Below are 20,832 nucleotides of genomic sequence, written 5' to 3'. Positions count from 1 at the left end.
TTACAGATCTTCATTGAAGTTTTAATTTCATTTCAATACCACTGGGAAAAATGATAATGGAAGGGATTAAAAGTTGGCAGGTCTGTAAGTGTTTTCTCCGTAAAGAAACATTGGACATTGGTCTATTCACAAAAAACAATTGATACAAAATTCCTAATAAAAATAAATAAGGGAAAGGTGATTTCTGATTTGTTAGAAAAATTAACAATTACTATCTTAGAGGAAGTGTATCACGGACACTCCTTGAATTTATTGCTGCACAGTACTTTTAAAGAATGTATCCTTCTAAAATTTTTATTAATTTTTCAAATTCTAAAAGTGTATCATCAATTTGAGATTCAAGCTATTTTTTTGCTTTTTCTCAAAAGTACAAAATTTAATACTTTCATTTTGTTAAATAATAATTTTATAAATTTTCCCTTTTCAAAATGCAATATTAATTTAAAAGTTTTATAATCATATTTTTTATTTTATCAGTATATGATTTGTTAACAATGCTTGTGTTAAAAAAATTTCAAAAACATAAAATTGTTTTCCTTTTATTTCTTCTTCTTCTTTGTCAGCACTACAGCCTAGTGCAGGCCAAGGCGTTCTCAATTAGCTGCCTCCAGGCAGGGCGACTTTCAGCTAGATTTTTCCATTTGTTTATTCCCAACAATTTTAAGTCCTTCTCAACACTGTCCAACCATCTTGTAGCTGGTCTCCCTCTCCTTCTAGTTCCTTCAATTTTCGAAAAAGTAAGTTTTTCAACTAGGTTCAACTCTTTACGCCGAAAAACGTGCCCCAGCCATCTGATCCTGTAGGCCTTAATAACCCTCAAAATATTAGGTAATCTATATCTATTGTATATCTCATGATTATATAAATTTCTCCAAACATTATTTTTCTTAACTGCTCCAAAAATTGACCGAAGGATCCTTCCTTCAAAAATGAGTAGTCTATTTTCCTCTGTTTTATTAATTGCCCAGGTCTCGCTGAACCATGTAGAATAATTGGTCTGATTGAGGTTTTGTATAGATTTACTTTTGCACCAAAGGAGAGGAATTTCGATTTTGATTGGTTCCTCAGACCAAAGTAGCACTTATTAGCCATCAAAAGTCTGTTCCTAACTTCAACCCTTATCTCATTTTTGTTGGTAACAAGCGTACCCAGATACTTAAACTGGGTAACTCCTTCAAAGGTATAATCCCCAATTCTGAGTGGCTGTACATGATGCACTCTAGAGCTTACAATAAATTTTGGTTTTTCTTCGTTTACTGCTATAGTCTGTTCAACGAGAACTGATAGTGAAAGTAAACAAAGCAGCGTGCTATTTGGCGCAATACCGTTGCCTGCTTGGCGCCGGATTAATGACAAATAGCGCCTATCAGTCAAACAAAAACTCTTATTTCTTAGAGGGTTCTTTGTTTCGCCGTGGTGTCTTATTGCAGGTGTTGCATGAGAAATATGGAAAATGAAGTGATAGATTTAAGTCCTCCTAAAAACCGGCAGAAGAAATCTTACATAAGTAAAGCTGAGAAGGAAATAATATTGAACATTTATAAAACAGAAGTGCATTCAAAACCAGATGTTCCAATCATTGATGTGGCTGACCATGCGGTTTCTGTATCGGGAGTTAGCACAGCTTCTGTTTTCAGAATTATTAAAGAATATAAAAAGGATAATATATTACATTCACCGAAGAAGACTAAATCTCGTAAAACTCTTTTGGGTGACATTGACGATTTCGACAAAAATGCTGTAAGAAGAAAAGTTCATGATTTTTTCCGTCGTAACGAAATTCCGACAATAAACAAAGTTCTGAAAGCTGTGGACGATGATTCTAATTTACCAAACTTTAAAAGAACGGTATTTTATTTACTGTTAAAAAAAAAATTAGGCTTCACACATACTTCCCTTAGAAAAATAAAGATAACAGTTTAATGCAAATAAATGCAGTTCCTTCAAATATATTTTTAAATCAATCGGGGAAATATAAAACTATTTGAAATATTATTTAACTTTTAATAAATTTTAAAAAAAATTGTAATTATGAAAATAAAGAGTATTTTTTTAAACATATTCTTTCAATTCTATACGACTTTTACGATGGAATTATAAAAGTTGTTTTGCATAAATATTTAAGCAAAATATAACTAATTTAATTTAAACTTTAAAAAAATACATTAAAACTATCCTCAAAATAAAATTATGAGCTTACTGAAACAATTAGAAACGTATTTTCATGTAAATATTTTAATTTTGCTCTTTCTTATCTAACTTTAAGGTATCAAAAACCGAATATCGTTTTCGCTTTTCTATAAAAACGAAAGCGCTGTCGATTCAAACGAAATCGCCCATTCAGCGAAGAAACTGTTGAAGTGGCAAACGTTGGCAATCAAATAGCAACCCTTATGTTTACTTCCACTATCAGTTCTCGTTGAACAGACTATAGCCCCATATCCCTGGCAACTTTCTCAAGGGCAGTAAACGTCTCAACCACATCCTGCATTGTTCGCCCAACTATATCAATGCCATCTGCGTTGGCTAGTAGTTGTATAGATCTCTGCAGAATAGTGCCTCTAGTGTTGATCCCTGAATCCCTTATAACTTTTTCAAGGGCAATATTAAATAAAATGCAAGACAGAGAGTCTCCTTGTCTAAGACCTCTCTCGGTATAGAATACTTTTGATACGTCAGACATGAGTTTAACTCAGCATTTTACACTTCGTAATGTCATTTTGACAAGATTGGTAAATTTGGGAGGGATTCCAAGTTCACACATCGCCTCAAATAGCTTACTTCTATTGAAACAATCATAAGCTGTCTTAAAATCGACAAACAAGTGGTAAGTATCAATTCCGTATTCTTTTGTCTTTTCGAGTATTTGTCTAAGCGTATGTATTTGGTCTACAGTAGATTTTCCCTCCAAAAAACCACATTGATATTTTCCTATAATTTTTGTAACATATGGAAGAAGTCTACGAAATAGGATGTTGGAAAAGATCTTAAAACCCACGTTCAAAAGTGGTAGTTGTGACAGTTCAGGTTGTCTCCCTTTTTATGGATGGTGAAAATCAAGCCCTCTTCCCACCCATTGAATGGGCATCTGTTCTTGGATCCACACCTCACAAATGACCTTTAAAAGCTCATTGTTCAACTCCGGTGCATTTGCATTAAAAAGTTCGGCCTTAATGCCATCTGGGCCAATTCAGCTTTTTAAGAGTATACTCCAGTTCACACAATGTGGGTACATCAGCATCTTGTATTTGTACATGAGTATCTGATATTTCAACATCAACTTCTTCAACCGGGCCATCGTTTTCCTTTTATTTAGTATAAAATAATGTGAACTTGATAGAATAGTATTGATTTTTTTTATTGGTTATTAAATTAGTTTTTTTTTTGTGTTTTAAAAAATACTTCTATTTTAAATTAAAATCATTAGTAAATTATTCTCTAATTTCATAATTTTATCCGCGAGACAACGCAGACTTTAAAAAATATGCCATTTCATTGATTTTTCAGAATCAAAATTTTATGAATTTCTATATTTTAGTGATTTAATTTTCCATGTTTGTAATTTTTTCAATATTGAACTTAAAATTATGTCAAATTTGAATAAAATGTCATAAGATGTAAAAAGTATGTCATACATGATGTAAAATGTATGTCATATTTGAATAAAATTGAAAATTATAATATTGTTTGTTACCTCTAAAATCGATAAATTATAATCTTTAATGTATAATAAATTTCTTTTTAAAAAAGTTCAAAATATTGTTTGTCTTTTACTTTTTCCCGTTTAACAATTTAGTGATTACATTTATATTTTAGTTAGTTTATTTTCGCTTACATATACTACCCATTGCCCTCAACACAAATTGTCCGTCGAAGCCCTTCATCTTACGAGCAAAGTAATATGTTCACTCTAATGTTGGCGTGTAACTGACATTAGAGTGAACATAGTACAAATTTTTATACAGCAATTCAAATATGGTTTTAATATTCTTCGAAAATATCCATTCATTTTTAAAATTGATTAAATTATAAAAGTTCTTTTTTAGTTCAAAACATGCTACCCCCTCTGCTACATGAAGTCACAACAGGGTGAACGATTTTCAAATTTTTCTATACATTTTGGGAAAAAACGATTTTTTAAAACCAGTTTTAAACCTAAATATGGATGTCATATTTTTCGAAATACCTATTTATGTCTATAAATATTTTCAGAAAACTTCTGCCTATATATATATATACAGAGATGCCAACTTGCTCCGGACAGCAAATACATATTTTAAAGTGGTAGTTTATCAATTGTAATTCTTGGTTTAATAAATCCAATTTAGTATATTTTTATCCACCACTATTTCTAAATAATTCGTAGTTTTATANTATATGTGTGTGTTACTTAATAACCGCCGTTGAACAGCTAACCTAATTTTGGGTTTTCAACTACTAATGTTCAACTCCGTAGCCTTGTAATTTTGAACCCAATACAGAAGACAAGAGAACTCCTGGATCAAGTATGTGGAGAAATTTGCCTTTTTGGAGAACTTTTTGATGGAACTGACCCGCATTTGCGCTACATGGAGAGGAAAATCACGAAAGCCTTCCCCGGTTGGCCTGTCGGCAAGGGGACTCTAACCCGTGATCCGTAGACCATTGAGGATGTTTTACGTCAGAAATATGGTCGGTGTAAGTCGGATGCGGAATTCGTATCGACCTGCCACCACTGGGATTCGAACCCGGTTCACTTCACTGCAAGGTGATCGCTCTATCCCCTGAGCCAACAAGGCTCTTTACCTATATATAGATCATATTCGGGTGGACAGTTTAAGACTTTTTCGTAATTTTTTTAAAAACGAAATTGATTTGAAATCAAGCTTAAACATTGGCGCAATATTTTCCGAAAATGCACATATATGTTTATAAATGTATTAAGAAAACTGCAACAACAAAAAAAAATCCTTTTTATTCCAAACTCCTGTTATTTTTTTACAGCTAGATTAATTTGAAAGTATTTTTACTCGCAAATAAGGACATCATACATTCCGAAAACACCTATTTATGTCTATTAATGTTGAAAGGAAACTTTAAAAAAATTCTTTATTCCAGAACATGCTAACTCTAAAGCCTGGTTGGAAAGGCGTTGGACTCGTGTTCGTGAGAACGATAGCTCAAATCCAGCAGGCCAAAGAATCCCGGTGCATTAAATGGTGACTTGTGCACGTTAAATCTGTCGGGACACAAAGTTCTCCAAGTTTCCATAACAAATCAATACCATAATAATCTGAGGGTAGTGATTCAGGAGTTCCTTTGTCATCTGGCTTGGGTTCAAAATTACAAGGCTACGGGAGTTGAACTTTGATAAAACTCTAATTTGGGTAGGCTGTTCAACAACGGTTACAAAATAAAAACTCTAAAGCCTAGATATAGTTCACATCTGGGTGAAAAATTTCGAAATTTTTATTACTTTTTGGAAAGTGAGATCAATTTGAAACTGCTTTGACGCTTAAATATAGGCATTATATTTCTCAAAATATCAATATGTGTCTATAAATTTTTATATGAAACTAAAATAAACCAAAACATAACCCCCACTGCCTACATACAAACATTAGAGTAAACTATTAGCTATTTGAAATTTTTTTTTTTTTTTTTTTTTTTTTTTTTAACTTTTTGGAAAATTAGATCCAGTTGAAACTGGCTTCACAATCATACTCATATATCGTCTTCATATTGCCCAAAAATATCCGTTTATTTCTAAAAGTATTAAGAGTAAATTCTGAAAAAATTATTTTTTGGTCCAAGCATGCTAACTCCGAAGCCTACTTATAATCGACATGCAGCTCACATTAGAATGATCATTTTGCAAATTTTCTTTATAATTTTTTGGAAAGTGAATTGCATTTCATACTGGTTTCGCATTTAAAAAAAGAACGTCATATTTTCAATACTATCCATTTATTTCTAGAAATCTCTTAACTAAATTAAAAATAATTTAGCAGAAATCTTAAAAAGAAATATCGTATTTTATAATTAAAAATAAAAAAAAAGTTTAGCAATCGACAACCAAGGAAAAATAGGAATGAAATTTTCTGCTACACATACGCAAGTTTTTTGTAAGTTAACCACATTTAAATATTAATCACCCCAATTAAATATTTCTTCATTGTTGCCAAATTATCGTTTGTTTTAAAAAATAATTGCAATTTTTCTCGTCTTCTATTAATCAAAAACAATTGAAATTTTAGATTGCTAAATAGAAAAATACATAGATTAATATGGTATAAAAAAGTTATGTCTCAAAATTCACAATTTCTTGTCCACCATCCACTATTAAATTAAATGATAATAAATAATTATGAAAAATTACTTTTTGCATGAAATTACTTTAGCATGAAATTATCTTAATTAGTAAAACGAGTTTCATGAGTGGGTGCAGTTTCTTTCTTTTTTTCTTTTTTTTTAATTGTACAATTGTACATTGAGGGGATCAAACTTTCATCCACAAATACGTTTTTGTGTCCAATTATGTTACTTAATAGTTAACATTAATTAATTAGCACAATTGAAGTCACCCCCTGGAACCATTAAGAATGACACTTACTATGTGAAAATCTGATCATAAAAACGAAAGTTATTTAGGGTGAAATACCTTGCATCACTGTGTACACATTAAACATTATCTATATTCTATTACATTTACAGTAAACAATATTTCTACTTTTTCTTGGAAAGCATGTGAGTGGAATTAGTTGTAAGGAGAGAATCTAAACTAAATTGCTAATTATGACAGGGTATTATTTTTCTGAAAATTTCACTTGAAAATTATATGCAACAAAACTTTTGAGCAAATATGCAACAATTTTGAGTTGAAGCAGGTTTTTTTTCTTTTCTTTTTTTTTTTTTGCTCAAAAGAACACCTATAAATACTACCATCTCTCATAATTCAGACTAAATAAAATCTGAAAATTAAGGAATCATACAAAACCACACAAAAACTGAAAAATGACACGTAAATCCTCTATATTAAGCAATGGTTCCAGCAGACATTAACAACATGAAAAACTTCCCATTAACACAATCTTAATATAAAAAAAGGAATTTCTATAAAAAAAAATTTGACTCTGATAATAACAACCTTTTTGCTCAATTTTGCTATCGTGCAATTTCTTTGCGCTGTTCACCATCAATTCCCTACGTAAAAAAGCTAACATGAAGACATTTTAAAATGTTCTATTATAACAAAAATTGTGAACTTCATATTTGCAATCTCCAGTTCTCTAAATAGTTACAGGAAGTGGAACCTCAATATGGCAGACTTCTTGTATTTGTTGGCTAAGTTGTGAATAAGTCCTTCACAAATTCATAGAATTTTTAGGTGAAACTAAATTTTCTTATCACAAAAAGAGCAAATATTTCCTCAAATCAGTAATCTAATATTTCTCTATTATTTACTGTTTAGCAGCGACTTTACATCTCTGTATAATGATATAAATAAGGGATTACAAGAAGAGGGACGAACTGCTAGTAGATTGTTTAAGATCATAAAATCTTTAGCGCATTAACTTGACGTATTCTTTAAAAATCTTGAAACAAAGAAGTTTAAATATTTCCCTTAGCTTTAAAAGGCAGATAGAATTAATGTCGATATTCGCCAATAAAATATTCTTTGAAGACAGTGAAAATGTTCTTAATAATATATTGAGGTATCTTAGAAAATTCAAAGGATATTGTATATACATGATTATCTCAATTCCCAGATTTAGAGAAAACGTTGCAGTTTATTTCAAGATCACACATTGCTTAAAATGGATGATCTTAAAGGGACATTTTGTTTGATGGTTTATAATGGCAATTGTCAATGGAATTGACAGAATTTTGAGTAAAATTTACATGAGTGAAAAAATTTGTCAAACTAGGAGACACATTAGAAAAAGTGAAGTGTGCGGATTCCTAACATTACATCAAAACACAAGGAACTTAATACTTGAACAATCTTCCTCAAAAGTTTTCGATCATGAAAAAATTTCAAAATCACCGCTCATAATATCTGGGTCTTGATATGCATGTCAGTAGATCTTTTCATCAATGAACTCCATAAGAATGACTGTAAAAAGCCACCTTCATTCTGATTGAAGTGATTCTTGTGTATTATTAAGGACCAGCTATAACCCAAAGATAAATGCCAATAACTTTCAGCAACAGGTGTCAAACTAAATGATATTAAATGAATGCAGATTTTGATGTTATATTTGTCTATATAATAAATGAATGTGTTTTAAAAAGTATATTAAGTAAAGAGGCTTAAGACATTTTTCAGCAAAAAAAAATAAATAAAAGTAATTAACAACTTTTGAGAAGTGTATTTAAAAAGCTCCTCACTATAAAAAATTTAAAAACATTATCTTTATTTTTTTTTCTCCCAGGGGAATTATTTTCAAGGCACTATCTAAATCATAAATTAAGCTAAAATATTTTTTAAATACTTTTTATTCAATTTCGTTTGATAAAAAAAACAACAACAAAAAAACAGCCAATATAGTAATAAAATATAAATTTGACAGTTTGAAATCACAGCAAGTGTAAAATAAAATCTAATTTAAGAAAGAAAAATTGCACTGAACTGCGGCACGCTGAACATTTTAAAATACATCAGAACTCAAATGGCACACTAATCGGAGAAAGTTCACCATCCCTGGACTAGACAGTTCACTATTTATTTGTTGATCGACCATTTATCCATCAGCAAAGTTTTTTTTTTTTAAATTAATAAAATACAAATTTATAATATAATATTGAATATAACACATAATGAAACAAATTTATAATATATAAATTTATGGTAGTAATAAAATATGTATTTACAATATTATAAGAAATATAAAATAGTCATACTTCATGAAATGATATGGATGTGTTTCAACAATGTAGAATGTTTTCAGATTAAGAATTTAAAAAAAGTAAGGAATTTTGAATTGACATTAATGAGTTGATTAAGTAACTATATGATTCAGTATTTCATAATTCAGTTTTTAATCTTTTTGTGTCATTTTTAATATCAACAGTGTAAGATGTGAGCTTCATAATGAGTTCTTTTAGATCTTGAAAAATATAGTATCTAAGTTCCACATCTATAATAGGTTCATACCACAGATTTAACCTTTTGAAAGGATCATACAGCTTCATTAAAGTTTTCAGCTTCTTAGTAGCATTTCTTATTTTAAATTTTTCTTTACAAATATCCAGCATAGTAGTCATTGCAGAAACTATTTTCTCATGAAATTTGTACTCATTAAAAGTAAGAAAAAGGTCCATTATTTTATCACAAACAGAGTAAAGTTCAATGTCACGTGTAAAGTTCCTGAAAGAAACAAGAAGTACAACTTATTGAAAAATAATTTTAAAATACAACTAAGCTAAACATAAAAAAAAAATATTAAAAGTCTTACAATTAAATGTGTAGAAAGCAAATAGTTTAGCCAAACAAGCCTAGGATTTTTTAAGCATTTATTATTAAAGCTAAAAAAAGTGATTTGAAAGAAAAACTTAAGAATAAACCTGTAGATCAGTGTTCCTTAACCTTTTTGATATAATGGACCTCTAAAAATTTTTAAGAAGTCACGAACCACCCCCCTGTGAAAAAAATAATTACACAAAACGTCAATTATCAGAAAACATGCAATTTTATTATTTTAATAGTACATAAAATTTTTAAAATTAAAATTTTTAATGTGAAGGTTGCTGCTGCTTTTCCTTACTTAACAAATTGAATTGGGGATGGTTTTCAACAAAGCAAACGGGCATATCATGTTCAACATTCAATTGATTTCGATGTTATGTTTTTATTGTCACAATTGTGGAAAATCCCGCTTTGCAAAGATACACTGTAGCAAATGGAATTATAGCTGCCATAACTTGCTTTACAAGCAATGGGTAGGCTTCCAAACATTTTAAAAATTAGGAGTAGTCAGCGGACCCCCAAAATATAACTCATGGACCCCTTAGGGGTTCATGAACCACAGGTTAAGAAACCCTGCTGCAGATTGATTTTGAGTTAGGTGGGAACTCAAAAGAAAGAAAACAATTACAACAGGTTTAGGATTTTTTAAACTTTTCATATTTAGACACTTTTTGAGATAATATTTTTTGGTTAAAGGTTATTTATTTACATGCAATTATAGTTGTGATTTTGTATTTTATTTTGTGATTATCTATTTTCAGTAACATCCTGCAACCTGCTTTTTTTCTAAAATTTCACTTTTATAAAAGTTTTAGGAACAGCTTGCTGTTCAACTTTTACATTTAATTGAGCATTACTATTTCTGGCAGTTTCCAGGGGGAAAATAAAATTTTTCACTAGTGGCAATAACTGCATTATAAATAAAAGTATCTCTAGATAATGCTTCGCCAGGCATAAAAATTTACTATTAGACCAAAGATCAGGGCCGGATTAAGACCTCTTGAGGCCCTAAGCACTGAAAGTATTTTGGTGCCCCATCTTAAAAATATATCCCATATTAGGTATCGAGTTAATTTAAAATAAAAAATCACATTTTTTAAAAGAATTTATTCAAATTTTAAAAAAATAAAAATATTAAAAATAATTCATAACTGCTAATTACAAATTTTGTGAAAAAAAATTTTCCATTTGAAATGAAATCAAGAAAAATTTTAAAAAATAAACAAATTTTTTTTATTTAGGTTTCACTGGCACTTAAAACTATTTAGAATTTCACAGTATTTCTTAATAACTACTGACAATATATATTTCGAAATTCTTTGTATAAAATTAGGTGGAGAAATAGGTTTGTTAGAGGTCGTAAATTAATACTTATATGAAAAAAATCGAACTTTAACGAAACATCATAGAGATTCGTTAGATTAAATGGTCGGCATTCTCTAACATTAGAAAAAATATTTCATAAAAAGCTTAAAAATGTCATGTAAGATATTTATTTTGGTTTACATTGTGTATATCTAAGTAGTTCTCTCCTACTTTTTTTAATTGCAAAATCTTCGATAATATCTTTGAAGCTAATTTGTCACAATACACCAGCTTCTATCCAAAATAAAGATAAGGTATCTAGTTCTTCCTGTTGCACTGTTGTTCTTAAGGGGATTTCAATGCAATGCAACTGAGAAAATGAACACTCAGCAGCACATGATTAAAAAAAAAATTTCTGCCGTTTGTTTCCACAAATTCATGGTGTTGGTGTACATATGTATGGAATTGCTTCAGCTCTACTGCTTAGTAACTATTTAGGTCTTCTGGGTACGATTTTATTAATTTTTGCAGAATTGAGAAAACCCTTGTAAGTCAATGGTCAGCAATGAATCACTCAGAAAAGAAAATTTTTCAAAAATTCCTCATAGATTTCGCCTCTTCTTTTCAGTTCAGTAGTGAGTTTATCCGCAATTTCATAAAAAGGGGAGCTGAGAAATTTATCTCTTGCACCCAATCAAACTTCTGCTGAATCACCGTCAATAGGCCATTTTAACACTTAAACAAAATCAAACTTATATTTCATTAATTTGCCTTTAAAAACCTGTCTAAAATTCAATAATTTAAATTATCTGTCTAATGAAAAGGAAGAATCCCTAAGTATTGTTAATAAAAACATTTTAATTTGCAATAAACAATGGGGAAGAAAAGAGGAACCAATTTAAAAAGAATAAATGGTTACTTTCATCAAGTCTAAAATTTTTGCATAAATCTTGTTCCTATTTAAAGGCCTGTAACTATATCGTTGGCTGAAACTTTTCTTTTAAAATAGTCACGAAAACAAATAGTAAAATAATTGATGAAGCAAAATAAAAAGTAAACAATTCGAAAAAAAATAGAAGTAAATAATGAACAAAAAGTAAAATAATCCAAGCACGAACAAAGTTAAACAAAATACTTTAAGCTAAGGTGTAAAGTGTTCAACAAAATGCTTAATTGTGTGTAGATACGGGAAATTAGTTACTGATTGTAGCTTAAATCATGTTATTGGTTAAAAATTATGTCTATCAAGAAACCTCGCTTTTACTAGACCTCCCTCTTTCTTATAACAGATCCTAAGTTACCACTTATTATTCTATCGCTAACCCCTCGAAAGAAAGACAATTTGAATTTTCAAAGATATGGACCTTTTCCCTAAAAAAAAGGAGGGGGGCGGGGGAGTCGCCTATAGGATGCTTAAAGATATCTGAGATGAAAGGATGTTCTTTGCAGTAAATCAATTGGTTACACTTGTTATGTCCTTAAATGGTTCTCAGAAAATTTAGCTTTGTATTTCAATCCATATGTTGTTGAAAATCACGGTGTTCCTTTTCCGGAGCCTTTGAATTCATAAAATCGAATGCTGGCAATATACCATTTTTGCTGTTATCCCGTGGAATTGTAAGTTACACACAGAAAGCTAGATTAAGTTAAATTGAACCACGTTTCCCTATAACCTTTAGTGCTTACACCAACAATATTTTTTCCCCTCGTTTATGAAGAATGACTAATTTTTATATTTAAAAAAAAAGAAGATAAATGGACGATGGAAATGCGTTATTTATTTATTTCAATCTCATGCACGAACGAGCTACAAGTAAATTAAGCACAATTATTAAATTTATTTTTAGTAACAGAAATATTATTATTTTCAAATTTTTTATCTGTCCAAATTATCATCAGGGGTCTGTCCTGGCCAAATTTGCTACCGTTTAGCAGTACCTTCACAAATTCAACTTCAGGAAAATGGCAGTTTTACAAAATACTTTTTCTTAGAATTTTATTTTTGTATCTCGTAAGAAACGATAAATCCATATTTTTGTGTTGATATTTTAATATTCACAAATTATGTCTAAATTTTCACAAGAAAAACCTTCCTCTCAGAAAAACCTAGACAGACCCCTGATCATTCAAAAATAATAATTGATTACAGAAATTAGGCAAAACATTCATATTATTCTTATTCAGTATCTAATTCTAAATATATATATGTGTGTATATATATATATACAGTATAGAACCCGTTATCCGGAAATCAGAAAACCGGAAAACCAAAAAACCGGAATGAAATTCGATAAATTTTCCCGCCATTTCTTAAAAATTTTTTTGTTTTTTTCCTTATAAGATTTTAGGATTTTTCTTTCTTTTTTGAAAGATGTTCACCTTACCATCATTTTGGAAATAATCATTAGTGTATTACTTCATCGACTTTTCTTCTTTTTAAGATTATTTCCAAATTTTTTTTTTTTTTAGTTGGGTTTAACAATAAAAAAACGGCTTTTTGTAGCGATTCCGAAAACCGGAAAAACCAGTTATCCGGAATAGCGATGGTCCCGATCGTTCCGGATAATCGGTTCCCTACTGTGTATATATATATATATAGTGACCTCTCACTTATGCACCACCTCTTTTATGCACTTTTTTCATTTATACGATGATTTTTATAGGTCCCAATGCATTAGGTAGAAAAATAATGATAAACATCTTTCGTTTATGCGTCGCTCTAAAACTAAATTTTTCGATTATGTGCCAAAATTTTAGGCTGACATTTTAATTTTTTTATCCCTTAAATATTTTTTCTTTTTTTAAAAAAAAAAAAAGTTTTAATTTAAAAATGAAGCAAATTAGCAATCTTGTTACAGATAAAAAGAAATATATGTTGTTAGATTCTATTGAATTTTCTTCCCTTTGTGACCTTCTCATTTTTGCTGTTTCTGGAAAGACATTCTTTCAACAATTTTGAATAGGGTGTCTTATCTGTTACACCAACAGCAATGATCATCTTTATCTCATTCATCTTTAAGAAAATGACCATTCCTCTTGTCCAGAAGTTAGTTTTACTCCCATGCTGTTTTCTAGAAAAAAAGGACACCTGGAATATGAAAGAGACGGCTATCACTTACTTGCAGACATCATGCACTTACTTGCAGACAGATGGACATCATGAGTAAATAAAAGGAGGTGGTTTGTTTAGTGACAGTAGTAATCGAACAACTTATTGTGTAGCATATTATGACGTCAAGTACTTTTCTTAGAAATTTATCATGTGATATTTCACCCCTTCCCATAAAACTCAAATTTTTTGTGAAGAACTGTTCATTTATGTCAAACTAAAACTTGTGGACGATGAGAATGTGGTGGATGATACCGAGGAGGATGAAAAAGTTCCTCTGAATCACACAGCAGTATTAGAAGCTTTAGACACTATTTGGGACTATTTACAATTTAATATTACTTTTGAAACTCCCCCTTATCCCTTTTATATGAACTGGAAAAAACTGTTTTTGAAATATGTGGGCAAAAACAAATACAAACATGTATTAAGAATATTTTGTGAGAAAATAAATTGTCTTAAGTTATGTAAAAAAAATTTTTTGTATAGTTATAGTAAATACCAAAACAATATAAATATTAACATTTTATCTTTAGACACATATTTATTCATATTGTCCCTGCAATTTACGTTGTATTTTAGAATTTTGAAGTTTTTCACTTTTGCGCTTTTTTCTGTTGGTCCCTTACACCGGTGCATAAGTTAGAGTTCACTGTATATATTAAAGACTTAACCCAATAATTTAAGCATGGAGGTCACAAGAAATAAATCAACATGCCTGGGTAAAGGCTGAAACTGGACTAAATATTTCATTATAGATAAGGGGTTATATTAATGACAACACTGCTGCCATCTATGTCAGCATTTTTGATGACAACATGTACAACAATATAAACTAACTCATTCAACACTCCCACTTTAGTTTACATTTTTGGGAATACTAAAAGAAAAATCACAAATGTGCAGAAAAAATAAAAATAAATCATTTTAGTCCCATTGATTTTCCACAATATTCATGCTTAGTTCTATTAACAGTTTTTGTTAAATAGTTCGCAATCATTTGAGACATTTCTACACCTTGTATTGTAACATGACCAAGTTTCACGGCCTCACGTACAAAATGATGCTGTACATCTATGTGCTTTGTTCGTCCGTGAAATTGACTATTTTTAGTCAAACTTATGGCTCCATTATTGTAAATGAAAATGACTAATGGTTTTTCTTCTTCACTTTGACTATTGTCCGATACAACTCTCCTCTTTTTAGGTTCACTAACAGAAAAAAAATTTCTGTTCTTGGTTGGCCTGTCTTCATCACTCTGACTGCCATCACTTGCTCCTTTTCTTCTTTTAGACTTTTCTTTTCCACTGTCAGACTCCTGACTTGATGAAATAGTTGCTTTAGAAATGATTCTGCTCCTCTGCTTGGCAGTAAGTCCATCTTTTCTCTGTTTCTTTTGCTTGGATTCTCTATCTTTCTTACGTCTTCGTCGTTTACCACCTTCTTCTTCTCCTTCATCATCAGTTTCACTGTCATCTCGTGGCACACGTCTTCTCTGTCAGAGCCTGAAGCCTTTGCTTCTTCATCTGATTGTTCTTTATTAGAACGTTCATCATCTGATTGTGCCTTATTAGAACCACCTTCATTGTCAGATTGGGCTTGATTTAGGTTAATGGACCCTTCTGATCCATTACGCTCTATTTTAATCCCTAAACAATAATTTAAATATTTCATTTCAAATCTTTTACTTAGCTGCTTCTTCACTAAATTTTTAAGCCTTACTGACTTGCTAAAAATTAATAAGTCATCTGCATAAATAGCTACAATTGCAAGTTCTTTACTCTCATTTAGTTTAATATACATACAACTATCAAAAGAACTTTGTCTAAATCCCATTTCAATTAAGCCTTCTTCTAATGTCAGATACCAAAGCCTGCCACTTTGCTTTAAGCCATCTAGAGCTTTATTAAGTTAAGAATTTTCCCAATTAAATTTTGTTCGCAATATTCACTAAATCCATCTGGAATTTTTCTGTATATTTCTTCATTTAGTGTCCCTTGAACAAAAGCCATAACAGCATCCATTTGATCGATTTCCCAATCATAAAGAACTGCATAAGCCAACAAAACTCTTAATGTTACATAACGAACTACTGGGGAAAATGTTTCTGTATAATCTATTCCTTTGATCTGGGAGAAACTCTTAGCTACTAAACGGGTTTTGTACCTTTCAATATCTCCATTAACATTGTTTTATTTTGAATACCCATTTGCAATCAACAATGTTTTTAATTTTAGGCTTATTTACTATGTCCCAAGTTTTGTTTTTTAATGTTGCCCGCTATTGTTTCACATAAAGATTCCCTCCAATGTCAGGCATTACTACCATTGAGTGCCTCATCAATAGTATTAGGTTCAGAAAGAAGTTCATTTCTTGCCACTAAAGCATCGGCAAAGCAAATAGGATCTAAGTTTGGCATTTGCAAATCTGGCATCTCCCTTCCCCCTCAACTTCTATAACAGAGCTGCATGCTTTAATTTGACTATTACTTGCAGTTTGGTAATCTGTTATCAATTATTTATATGGGGTCATATGGAACGAAGCACAAGAATCCACGTACCAAACATTAGGATTTGGATTAGAATTTGTGACATGATATCTATTACATAAGCTTCTTCCTTCATAGGAGTCTTACTAGAAGTAGGCCTTACATTACTCTTTTTGTTAAATTTATCATACCCATTTTTCTGGTGTGGGGGTCTTTGACAATCTATATTTTTATGCCCAAACAAATTAGACTTGAAGCATTTCCCCTTAAACTTATTCCTGCCTTTAAACTTCTCATTAGGAAAAGCTTGATTTAAATTCCCATCAGAATTAGGTTCATCATCCTCAGCCGTTAATCTAGTTTTAACGTTATCAACAGTTATCTCTTCCCCACAATTTTTCAAATCCATAATAAGGGGTTCAAATCTATCAGGGAAGCTAGCTAAAATTATTCCAGCTATTAATTCCTCATCTGCTTTAACTCCTGTTGATTCTAATTGCTGATATACTGAAATTACTTTATGAAGGTAGTCCCACTTCTTTACAATCTGAATACTTAGTGTTAACCATATCTTTAATTACAGACACTTTTCTAGTTATTCCTTTATCATCATAAGTTTTTGATAATACTTCCCAGGCTTCTTTGCCACTAGATAAGTCCCTCAAATCATTAAAAATTGTTTCACTAACCCCTTCAACTATGTATGACAAAGCTTTGGCATCTAAAGCTGCATCTTCCTTTTTCCCTTCAACATAATCCCATAAATCTCTTTTAATTAAGTGCATTCTCATGGCAAACTTCCAATCAGCATAATTTGCCTTCCCAGTTAATTTCTTATGGCTAAAAGAACCTTCTCCCCCTGGCATGATTATTTTTCTTTGTTAACTTTAAATTAAACTATCAAAAAATATAACTATAAAATAAATTTTCTATTAAAACATAGTTAAATTAAACTAGTTACAAAGTTTGAAAAAGAAGAAACAGCATTTATTTAAGTGTTAAGCATTTAAGCCTAACCATGCATTAACACTGCTACCATATTTTATCTATCTTTTATTCTAAAATTTAGCTAAGAATTTAAAAACAAATATATTAAACTTAATAAATGTTAGCTATAAATTTCTTGGAGCATTCTGGGCCCATAACCTAAAGACTTAACCCAATAATTTAAGCATGGAAATCACAACAAATAAATCAACATACCTGGGTAAAGGCTGAAACTGGACTAAATATTTCATTATAGATAAGAGGTTATATTAATGCAACACTGCTGCCATCTATGTCAGCATTTGTGATGCCATCTATGTACAACAATATAAACTAACTCNATGAATATATATATATACACATATATATTTATACAGAATTAATATTAATAAACTCTATTCCCTAAAATATGTCTTTTTTAACAAAATATATTTATATTTTAATATACAGTGTAACATCCCATATCTGGACGTCCCTTTTACGGAAGGATCGATTTCCCGGACACTTTTTAGCAATCAAACTAAACAAACATCTCTTCATCTTCCCATTTCCTTAAAAAAAGAAAGAAAGAAAAGGTCTTTTGATGCTTTTTCTCTTTGAGCTTGCACTGAACCCCTGATTTATGCATTGAACCCATAAATCATAAAGGGGAAGAGAAGATCTACCAAGACCATTGAGTGACTATTAGTGACACTCCTACTCTGGAATGCAGGAAAAGAGGGAGATTTGTTTTCAAAAGACCACAATTGAGTCCCCTCCCCCCTCCTTTCCTATGCAGCTGGCTAGTAAAAGAGGCATTTCCTGGAACCTTTTTATTGAAAGAAAAGGGTAAAGGCTGCAAGTGTTAAGGTGGAGGGAGAGTCAAAATGGAACATTTGAATAGGTCTAAAAGGATACATATCCTTGAGAAACATTCCTTCCTCCCCTGACCATGTAATATTTAGGAGGCGGGGGAAGAAAGGGGGTAACATTCTTTCCTTAGCAGATTCCTTCAGTCATACAAGAAAAAATAAAGAGAACTCCATCAGCGTGCCCCGCCTTTATGCTCGATTAATAGCCAATGATTGGATAGAAAACAATAGTTTGTCCCTTCCTCACCCTCAACTTGAATGATCTCCTCTTTACACTTATTTCCTTTCACAAATAAGGAGGAAATGAATTTTTCTCCTCTACCTACCCACCTTAACGAATGACCAGAATTTCCCTTTCTTGCTTGAATCATTCCAGTTAAAAATGGCAGATTATTATTTCCATTACTGTAAATTTTTTTCGTTTTCTATATTTTAAGCAATAATTTTTTTTCTTTCTAATACTTCATATTTGATTGATTGGATAATCAAATACTAAAACATTATTCCCCTTAAAAATAATGTTTATTTATTTTTTGCTTCTTAGATTTAGATCATTTTAAGCTTTGTTCCAGAATGAAGTGAATTTCCCCTTTCTGCTTGAATCGTTCTAGTTCAAAACGGCGAATTAATATTTTTATAACAGTCAAATTTTTTCGTTTTCTATATTTTCAGCAATAATATTTTTTTTCTAATGCATGTTTTGTACTTGATTGATTAGATATTCTAATACTATAACATTATTCCCCTTAAAAATAATGTTTATTTATTTTTTGCTTCTTAAGGGAAACTAGGGAAGTGTGACTTGCCAATTTTGAAATAAACTAGTGGGATGTATGCATTATGAAAATTTTATATATCTGTAGTTTTTCAGAAAAACCTGTTAGCATAATTTCTAAAAAAAAAATTGACATCAAATTTTATTATCTTTTTTTAAAAAAAATTTCCAAATTAATTGGAGTATGTAAATGCAAATCAATACATAATTAATAAATAATTAATTAATTAATACTTAATTAACTGGAGCATGAGACAATTACAATAACTAATAGTCTGCATTGAAGAAATAAAATACTGATTTTTCTATATATTGAATTATTTTTTTTATCTCTCACAGGACCTTCTATGGGCCGAAACGAATGTTGCCCCCTAAAATTATTCCTCATAAGACATACATTCCACTAGTTTATTTCAAAATTGGCAAGTCACACTTCCCTAGTTTCCCTTGTTAGATTCAGATCATTTATTAGATCATTTTAAGCTCTGTTTACCTTGGGGGCCTATTATACGGAAAAATCTATCACACGGACGTCTGGAAGTCCCACCGATTCCGGATATGCAACTTTACACTGTATATATTAAAGTGTATTCATAATTTTGATCAGCTCAAACTTTAATCATTATCATTATGGATTTTTCTTTGTTAGTTAATAAACATATTCTTAAATTCAATTAATAAAAATATCTTTCGTAAATTTGTCATTAATTTTTAATTTGAAATTTTTAGTGCTTTTCTTATTTCCTAATTATAATTTTAACAAAGTTCGTTATCAGATGTACAAAATATAGTTTACTTGCACTAAACCAAACTCAATTGATTGAACATTTGATTTTATTGTTACTTGTTTCTTTCATTTGATTTTAAAATTAAATCAGTTTTAATGGGTACTCTTTCTAACATATTTTTTACCGTCGAAGAACATCCAGTTCACATTGTGAATTTACACATCTTTTGTGTTCAACTTATATAACATTTGTATTTATACAAGACCCTAAGGAAATTGTAATTCTTTTTTCTCATCAAAAAACTAGTTTGTATTCATATTACATGGTATATATTTTAAGTCTTAAAATCTAATTTCAATATTCAATATATATATTTATGTGTGTGTGTAGGTGTAGGTGTGTAGGTAGGTAGGTAGGTAGGTAGGTAGGTAGGTAGATAGGTAGATAGATAGATAGACATAAAAAATCATAATTGATACAAAGTGTGTGGTCATATTTGTGCAAATTTTACCTTTCCACCACAAAAAAATTTTGAAAAATGGTTCTTCACAGCTTCTTTTTCTTCCTTTAATGAATAAAAAATTATTTAACGTAAAATTTTGAAATAAATAGGTGCCAACACAACCTTTACGTAATTTGCTGATTACTTTTTCCAGTTGCAATAAGAATATTAATTAATAATATAGTATAGGCAAATATTTGTAGAAAACTGTGCGGCACATAAAAACAAAAACATGCACCACAACTGAAAACATGCATAACAGTTTTTTTACATCAAAAATCAAATTTTTTACATTATTAAATAATTACATCAAAATTTTTTACACATTTTTTTTAATTAAATTTTTTTACATAAAAAAAATCTAATTGCTAAAGTATTAACTTTGTTACAACTACGGAAAATATTCTGAAAACATATATCATAGCAGTATGCTATAGAATCATTGTAATGGATAAGTAGATAGAGATTTTGTCACATAGAAATTCACTACCTAATTTCATTGCAAGAACAAGAATTTTTTATACAAAACATCTTCCGTTTTTTTTTTATGAAAAAATTCTTATTTAGAAATGCTGTTATCTAGAATAATTAGAAAAATTATTAAGAATGCATAGATAAATTATTAAAACACTACTCCTA

At 30.2% G+C, this 20,832-nt stretch overlaps 1 protein-coding gene across 10 annotated transcripts in view; it reads right to left on the bottom strand.

Annotated features, from left to right (window-relative positions):
- Positions 1-8,460: 8,460 nt before the first annotated feature.
- Positions 8,461-20,832, bottom strand: part of LOC107446023 (Sil1 nucleotide exchange factor) — a 39,100-nt gene continuing 26,728 nt past the window's right edge. For all 10 annotated transcript variants that reach the window (XM_016060556.3, XM_071188176.1, XM_071188175.1 and 7 more), the window contains one exon: positions 8,461-9,349. In XM_016060556.3, the coding sequence (XP_015916042.2) occupies positions 9,007-9,349 (343 nt within the window). In that variant the 3' untranslated portion in view covers positions 8,461-9,006. The remainder of the gene's footprint in view (positions 9,350-20,832) is intronic.

This window comes from Parasteatoda tepidariorum, chromosome X2 (assembly GCF_043381705.1).
Source record: "Parasteatoda tepidariorum isolate YZ-2023 chromosome X2, CAS_Ptep_4.0, whole genome shotgun sequence".
Lineage (NCBI taxonomy): Eukaryota > Metazoa > Arthropoda > Arachnida > Araneae > Theridiidae > Parasteatoda > Parasteatoda tepidariorum.
Note: the sequence above shows the minus strand (reverse complement) of the source record. Positions and strands in the feature narration are given on the sequence as shown.